The sequence below is a fragment of the Anguilla anguilla genome, chromosome 13, assembly GCF_013347855.1.
Source record: "Anguilla anguilla isolate fAngAng1 chromosome 13, fAngAng1.pri, whole genome shotgun sequence".
Classification (NCBI taxonomy): domain Eukaryota; kingdom Metazoa; phylum Chordata; class Actinopteri; order Anguilliformes; family Anguillidae; genus Anguilla; species Anguilla anguilla.
Genome location: NC_049213.1, coordinates 36,043,216 through 36,051,841, shown reverse-complemented (window position 1 = coordinate 36,051,841; position 8,626 = coordinate 36,043,216). Strand labels below are relative to the sequence as shown.

Sequence of the window (8,626 nt, the reverse complement as noted above, 5' to 3'; positions counted from 1 at the left end):
AGCATCAGCAAGATCCTGGGTGAGTGGGCGGGGCCTCCCGCTGGCCACGCCTCCGTGCCCCCACTGAGTGGGCGGGGCCTCCCGCTGGCCACACCTCTGTTCCCCACTGAGCGGGCAGGACCTCCCGCTGGCCACGCCCCTGTACCCCACTGAGTGGGCGGGGCCTCCCGCTGGCCACACCTCTGTTCCCCACGGAGCGGGCGGGGCCTCCCGCTGGCCACACCTCCGTACCCCACTGAGCGGGCGGGGCCTCCCGCTGGCCACGCCCCTGTACCCCACTGAGTGGGCGGGGCCTCCGGCTGGCCACGCCTCTGTACCCCACTGAGTGGGCGGGGCCTCCCACTGGCCACACCTCTCTACCCCACTGAGTAGGCGGGGCCTCCCGCTGGCCACGCCCCTGTACCCAACTGAGTGGACGGGGCCTCCCGCTGGCCACGCCCCTGTACCCAACTGAGTGGGCGGGGCCTCCTGCTGGCCACGCCCCTGTACCCCACTGAGTGGGCGGGGCCTCCCGCTGGCCACGCCTCCGTACCCCCACTGAGTGGGCGGGGCCTCCCACTGGCCACGCCTCCGTACCCCCACTGAGTGGGCGGGGCCTCCCACTGGCCACGCCTCCGTACCCCCACTGAGTGGGCGGGGCCTCCCACTGGTCACACCTACCTGCCCCCGCCCTGCCCTGTCCACTGTCTTTGCACAGCCACCTCTGGTCATTGTGGCAGTGGTAGCCGGCCCTGTTCCTGGAGATCTACCGTCCTGTAGGTTTTCACTCCAACCCTGACAAAGCACACCTCATTCAACAGCTAGAGATCTACCATCCTGTAGGTTTTCACTCCAACCCTAACAAAGCGCACCTCATTCAACAGCTAGAGATCTACCGTCCTGTAGGTTTTCACTCCAACCCTAACAAAGCGCACCTCATTCAACAGCTAGAGATCTACCGTCCTGTAGGTTTTCACTCCAGCCCTAACAAAGCACACCACATTCAACAGCTAGAGATCTTTGCCGAGCTGCTAATTAGTAGAATCAGACGTGCCGAATCAGGGTTGACATGAAACCCTACAGGGTGGTGGATCTCCAGGAGCAGGGCTGGTTAGCGCTGCTCCATGGCTTTGTTGAGCGCTGGCGGTGTGTCTGTGGAGAGGAGAGAGAGTATGCCACACACACGCCCTTAAATCTCTGCACCGCTCTGGCCTCGTCTTCCAGGTGGATATTTTGGGCTGTTGTTCTCCGGTGTTGTTTTTGAGGGCTTTTCTTAACGTGTTTTCGCCGCCTAGGCCCCGTCCTGCTGGTCATTCCACGCGTCCCCTGCCAGTCTATCTTTGGCCCTAACCTCTGTCTCTCTGCATATTCACAAGCAGACCCAAGATTCTCTCTCTCTCATGCATCCCCCCCACCCCCCCACTCTCCCTCTCTGGCACCCTCTCTCTTCCTCTCTTTCTCTTCCTTTCTCTCTCCCCCTCCCTCTGTCTTTCTTTCTCTCTCTCTGTTTGCATATGCGTGCCAGGCTCCAAACCCCCTGGGGATTCCATACCCCCCCCCCCCACCCCCCCCTCCCGTATCTCTATTTCAGGGGGTGCCACCTGCTGCAGCACTGGCACAGTAGGGCACGCCAGGGCAAAATCTGCCACCTGCCACCATCCCCCCCCCCCACTCCAAAACCTCCCCTCTCACCCTCACACTCCCTCCCCCCCCCCCTTCCCTGTGCCTCTTCCCTCTGACAAAACACTGACATTCCATTCCATTGTGAATCACTCCAGCCAGACCCCCCTGTCCCGCCCCCGTCCCGTCCCCCCGTCCCCCCCGTCCCCCATCCCCAGAGAGATAGGGCCTCACGTTCTCTCGCACTGTCCAACTCCCTCCCTCTCCCTCTCCCCCCCAAACCCTCCCGCACGCCGTGTTCCAAATCCCAGTGCCCGGGGGCTGTACCCAGCCAGGTGGCAGCTGTGGACGGGCCAGGGCCAGGGCCAGGGCCCAGTGTACCTTGCGTCGCGGCCAACGGCGGCTCTGCTCTGCTCTGCTCGTGTAAAGAAAGACCGCTGGCCTCGGCGTGGCTCTGTTGACTCTTCCCGTGATTAATGGGGTCCCGCCGAGCCAGACGGACAGATGCCAGAGGGGGCCCCCGGCCCCGGCCCGCCCCGCTCCGTCCTATTCCTGCCTGCGCGGCGGTGCCGTCGCCCGCCACCGCGACGCTAAAACCACAGACACGTCTGCGCAGAGAACGCCGCTCAGCGTTAGCCGCGGCGCACGCGCGGGTGCGCGTGAGTCAGCGTGTGCCCGTTTCACTCAGTCCCAGGTGTGTTCATTCACGTTGAGGCATTCTTAATTTAGCAAGTACGCTGCCAACCCGTCTTACAGGTACACAGCAGTTTCATTTGTGGTGCCATATAGGCGTGAAGCGGTAAATGGGTTCATAAAAGAATGTACCGACCTCAATGTTACTGTCACAATGTCTGCCAACACAAGGGCGTAGCTTTAGTGTGAATATTGGACGGGTTGAAATCCATTGACACCGAGAACTGTAACCCCTACAAGGGTGGGGAAGGCCTCCCTGGAGGAAATATTTTAAAAGAACAGCTGTGAAATGATCATTTCTGGTGAATTCTTCTTTCTGGTGAAGGGGAAAATACTTCAGACGACTGATCAGTATTTTGAAATCACAGCATGAGAAATCTCCCAACTTAATTTTTCTCATCATCATATGCTATATTATCTGGTGGGTTATTTGGCCTGTTTTGTAATATTGGGGGGGGGGGGGCGCGGTTGTAACCCCCCATCCCCCCAGAAATTACACCCTTGCACCAACAGGGCCACAATTAAATCATAGCCTTCAGCGATGGCTTTCGTCTCCTGTATAGCCCCCTCTACGAAACAGAACCTCCGGTGACCTGCTGGCTGTTAAACCTCGTCTCGCGTTTCCCCTCCCGCCCCTTTCCCGCCCCCGCCCCCGCCCCCGCGGCGCCCCCTGCAGGCTCCCGCTGGAAGTCCATGTCCAACCAGGAGAAGCAGCCGTACTACGAGGAGCAGGCGCGGCTCAGCCGCCAGCACCTGGAGCGCTACCCCGACTACAAGTACAAGCCCCGCCCCAAGCGCACCTGCATCGTGGAGGGGCGTCGGCTGCGCGTGGGCGAGTACAAGGCCATGATGAAGAGCCGTCGCCAGGAGCAGCGCGGGTCGTACCCTCCCAGGTTAGCGGCGCCGGGGGGAGGGGGGGTGGTCGCGTGATGCAACGCAACACTACGTGACCTGAGCTGTTAGTGGAACAGACGGCCCACTGTGCACGCAGCCACAAACGCGACTTCATGTTCCACATTTACGTTTTAAGGCACTTAGCTGACGCTCTTATACAGAGCAACTTACAGTCAGTGCACAAATAGAAAGGCGTAGGGCAGCAGTGTAGTATAATGGGTAAGGAGCTGGTCTTGTAACCTAAAGGTCACAGGTTTCGATTCCCAGGTAGGACATTGCCTTGAGCAAGGTACTTAACCTGCACTGCTTCAGTACATATCCAGCTTTATAATTGGATGCAGTGTAAATGCTGTGTAAAAAGTTTTGTAAGTCGCTCTGGATAAGAGCGTCTGCTAAATGCCTGTAATGTAATGTAATGTAATGTAATGTAATGTAACGTAATGCCAGGATTCCAAGTAACAGATAATGAGAGTGTAATGGTCAGGTCATAATACAGCGGCAATAGGTAAATCGTTTGTCACTAGAACTAACGTGTGGAAGGGAAGGTAGAGAGGGTTTTTTTGGGAATAAGGAAATACAGTATGGATAAGAATGCCTAGGATGGGTAGAATACCATGTCTGTTTCAGTCCATACTGGAAACACAGGATTAGCTTCTGGCCTAACACAAGCATGGTAAAGCATTTCCACTGCCACTGCTGTGGGGTTCAAAGCCAAGTAACAAAAACAAATACTGCTGAAAGTGTGCCCTAGTAAACAAAAAAAATGCCACTATATAAGAAATGGGAGGTTTCAATAGTGTGCTCTGCAAGTGTGGTGACGTTTTGGCTGGAAACCAAAAGAGAAATTGGTTCGGTGGTGTTAAATGGTGCGTTTCAGTCCTGCTTGAGTTGATTCAACTCAAATGCGAGTTTTACATTTTAACATCGTGTGTCTCTTTTGCCTTTGTTTATTTTTTTAACGCACCTTCATCTGTGGTGCTTTTATGCTGTTGCCGTATCGATTATCATGTTTCCTGTTTTAACTTCCTGGTTATTTCTCTCTACTTCTAATTCTGCTTTCTTTCTCACATAATCCTGTGATGTTGTAGATATTTATCAAGGTGAATATATCTCACGTGAACACCATCCTCTTTTATATTAATGCTGTTCAAAGCTCATATCCTTAATACTGTTGTTGTGATGCCGTGCGTCCGTTTTCTTAGCATTGAATAAGACTCCTGGAATTCTCTTGTCTTTCCCGTCCGCTGCAGCCAATCAGATCAGCAGCTTCACTATCCATCCGGTGACGTCCAGTACCCCAGCCCGCCCGTGTCCTTGGCAACGCTCCCCCTGCACCCCGCCCTCCTGGAGAGGTACCTGCCCCGCGGTGTGGAGCCCCAGCAGGCGCGGGTCGTGGAAGGACAGGGGGGCCCCCCGGAGAGGCACCCCTACAGCGAGGGGGAGGACAGTGACGTGGGTGAGCGCAGCGAGGGAGAGCTGGTGGTCCTGACTGACTGACTGAGGGAGGGAGGGACGGAGGGAGAGGGGCATAGGGGTCAAGGGTCAGGCCCGCCCACCGCAGAGAGTGACGGGCACAATCGTTTCGGGGTCCCAGTGGCCCCCCACTTCAGGGCTGACCGGCAGCACGGTGTGTGCTTCTGGGGGGTGTGAAGACACGGCTGTTTTTGGGCAGAAGCACACCGTCGTTTAGAAAAACCTTTTTTTAAATTTTTTTTTTGCTTATTCGTTTAAATTTGCGTAAATTGATCGTTATAGATAAACTGAACAATCCTTTTTTTTGCGGATTTTAGTTCATTGCGGTAAGAATTCGAAAAGCGTGAGCAGGGCTTGCTGGCATTAGCCGATCAAAAAGCAGGAAGTTGCTCCTTACTGACCTCATCACAGTCCGAGTTACATGTTTTGTACACGAATGCTTTTTGTTATTGTGATGTCGAGGAGAAGCAAATGTGATGGAATTATAGGGGGTGGACATCATTATAAAGGACTCATAAAACTGCATGCGATGTAAAATCCCATCTGATCTCATATCACCTCTACTGCGAGTCTGTTTTTCTCTCATAACAACTGTTTTATTAAACAAAAAAGTATTTCCATAAAAGCTCCAAAAGATAATTTGAAAGCCCAGGGAAACCATTCGGTTGGACGAAACATTCATGTTTGTTTCATTTTTTTTTATCGCCCAGCTATTTGAACCACGGTACATCAGGCAGTTTCCTGGGGGAACATTTTTAACTTTTGGTTTTTTTCCCCTGTAACCTTCATAACTAATAACCAATATAAATTACCGTAAAAGTGTATAACTGTATGGTAATTTACTGATCACACTTTTTGAAATAGGCACTTCTTTTAACCCCTGCTCTTTTAAAAATTTGTCTTCATAAATCCTTCAATTACTTCAAATTCTCCAAATTCCTCTGCTGTATTATGTATAGCTGGGCAACCCCCCCCCCCAACTTCCCCCACCCCCCCTCCCCTAAGCCCACAGGTCAGATGCATTAATCTCATTAATCTAAAACAGTACTGGCAGTCACCTCTTTGTGCACCCTGTGATTTTATATCTTGGCCACCTAGCTGTTTTCCATCAATCTCTTGTTTTCCCGTTTAATGCCACAAAGGATTCTGGGAGACATCAGTTCCTTAAAGGATGAGATGCGTGCGCTCTGTCCTGGTCTCTGGGAGCAAACTGCCAAACCCAAGCAGTTTGGCTTGAAGCATTTTATCAGTTTGTTTGTTCTTATCTTATCTGTTTTTAATGTCTTTGGTGATGTAAGAGGAAGAGGCTCCACACGGCAGTCCACTCTGCTCGATGGTAAACTTTGGTGTGTTGCTTAAAATGGCAGCCAATCGCAACTATGCATTACGGACTATTCTGCCAGTATTGGTGGAAAGCGTTCCATCATTATTTCATAAGCTTACAGGAAAATGGGTGTCGCTAAAGTTGTTTGGTTCATGTTTGAACCATTTTCAAAGTGGTTGGCAGTGATATCCAAGGTTTTTGTTTGCACCCCCCCCCCCCCAACTATGTGGTAAATGCCACTCTTTTCTTTTTTCTTGCAGACAAACAGACCTTAGTGCTATGTTCTTCACGCATATTATTGAATTTGTGATGTAAATGTCAATGTTCAACTTCACATGAGACAAAAAAGTTATTCAATTCAAAATGCTGTCGGTTATTCAAACTGTAATGCTTTGGGTTTTTTTTCCCCCCCAATGCAAATTTGTTCTCTTTGCCTACATTGTGATACTGCCATTGTCTTTATCTGTTTGCATTAAAAAAATTGGAGAAAAATGAAAGACTGGAAAAGCCAGGCAGTGATGAAGTTTTACTCAGAAATTAAATTTTGTGAGTACAGAATGTGGGACTTCTACCAAGTCCTGCTTCTGGCTTTACAAAGGAATTGGTGTAGTTTGTAGTATTAGTACTGTCTGTCTGGAGCCCTGACGAACCAGGTTTGTACTGGATTGCGAGGTACAGTTGGGTGGTTAATAATAAATATTGTGGTTTGAGCTGAGGTAGGGAAGTGTGTCCGTTTAGAGGGAAGAGGAGAACAGTACAGCTCCTGTTTGAGAGATTTTTGTACATGCAGTAAAGGAAATCTAAAAAAAAAAAATTAAAATTTTTTTTAAAAAAGACCATCTATTATAAAATACTCTGGACGTTCTGTTTCTGCATTCGGTGTGGGGAACGGCTTCCCCTTTGGATCTTTCAGGAAAGAGCGCCCCCTGCTGACGGGAACGAGGGCAATGTTTGTTTTCCCGCGCGCATTTTCACGTCTCATCAGCCGTAGTCGAGAGAATGCAGTTCTCCCTGTGGTATCAGTCCTTTCACATCAACAACACTATGGGGAGTGTTTTTTTTTTGTTTGTTTTGTTTTTTTGTTTTTTTTTTAAAATCATATTTTTTTTCTGATCCTGTCTTATCCCACGGTGTTGTGTTGTGGCCCGGACTTATGTTTAGGGCAGGGTCACGAGTGAGGCGAATGGCGACTAGAGAACATTCAGGTCGGTGGATGAGGAGATCACTATAATATTCCACTCAGTACATGCCTGCACAATATTATGCATAAAATGGACCCCCTGGTACGCCCCATAGCGCTTGACCATGACTGGCACTGCCCATGTTGGTCTTCATAAATTTTTCTTTGTAGAAATTTTTAAAAAATCTTTTTATCTAGAAACTACTGTTATTTTTAGCTGTCCTTTCAATGCACTAGACCTGGGTCAAATGTGTATTTAAAGTATTGAAATTGCTTTTTATCTGAAAAAAAAATTATGTCTGATTAAAGAATTTTAAAATTCATTATTTACAAATACATGGCATTTGAACATTTAAATGGATTTCGGAAAATATTTGTATTTACAGTTACAAAGCCACCCTTGGTAGTTGTAAGTGCCTAGCCTAAAATAGCATCGTTGTTGCACTTTTTTCATTCCAAATTGACATGAAAGCAGAACAATTTTTCAAAACATTTTAAATACCTCAAATACAAAATGTGTGCTTGGGCCAGTGAATTTGTAAACATTTTCTTTTCAGTTGCATAGTATTTAAATACACATTTATTTGACCCGGGTCTGGAATCCTCCCAGCAATTTGAATGGGCAGTATAGCAGTGTCACAGTTTCTAAAGCAACCATAGATGGGATATTATGAGGATTTTCGGATGGTCGTAAAAAGATTTGATCTTTTTTTTTTTTTTTTTTGTCCTTGAGGGTCACTTATTGTACTCATGTAGCAAGCTTGCACTCTGTAAAGATAAGACTGCCTTGTGTAATCAAACAAAATATCAGAAACCAAAAATGAAACAGAAACCACCTTATACCATAATTTGGCCAACTGCTGTAAAACCTCTTGCTGTAAATATAGATATAGACTTCTATTTTGTTTATAAGAGCCTGTGTAATTTAAAGGTGTACATTTCTTGGTAACTTTTCCCCAAGCTTTGTGTTTGTTTTTGAACGTAATAAATAAATTTGTATTGTTGTGCTACCTCCCTGTCATATTTGTCTTTTTATACGTGATATGCCGCTGGTTACAAATTTGACGTGTCTATGCGTGTTTGTTTTTGCGTGTGTGTGTGAATGTGTGTGGCTGTGCATGCGAGTGCTGTGTGTTAACGTGTGTGTGTGTGTGTGTGTGTGTGTGGTCGTGTACGAGTGAACGTGTGTGTGTGCATGTGTGAACGTGTTTGGCTGTGCATGTGTGTGTTGTATGTGAAAGTGTGTGTGTCTGTGCTTACTTGTGTGTCTGTGAACGTGTGTCTGTGCATGCCTACGTGCGTGTGTGTGAACGTGTGTGGCTGTGCATGCGTGTGTGTGTGTGTGTGTGTGTGTGTATGAATTCCTGTGTGTGTGTGTGTGTGTGTGAGAACCAGTGTGTCCATGCACATTTGTCTTTGTTTGTTCAGTTCCCAAAAACTGCGCCCGTATCTGTGATCCTGTT

General features: G+C 48.9%; 1 protein-coding gene across 7 annotated transcripts in view; it reads left to right on the top strand.

Moving 5' to 3' along the window:
- The window catches only part of LOC118210490 (transcription factor SOX-13-like), a 35,964-nt gene extending 30,319 nt beyond the window's left edge, over positions 1–5,645 (top strand). For all 7 annotated transcript variants that reach the window (XM_035386688.1, XM_035386693.1, XM_035386692.1 and 4 more), the window contains 3 exons: positions 1–19; positions 2,969–3,185; positions 4,437–5,645. The exon at positions 1–19 is cut by the window's left edge. In XM_035386688.1, coding sequence (XP_035242579.1) covers positions 1–19; positions 2,969–3,185; positions 4,437–4,683 — 483 coding nt within the window. In that variant the 3' untranslated portion in view covers positions 4,684–5,645. The remainder of the gene's footprint in view (positions 20–2,968; positions 3,186–4,436) is intronic.
- Positions 5,646–8,626: the final 2,981 nt, after the last annotated feature.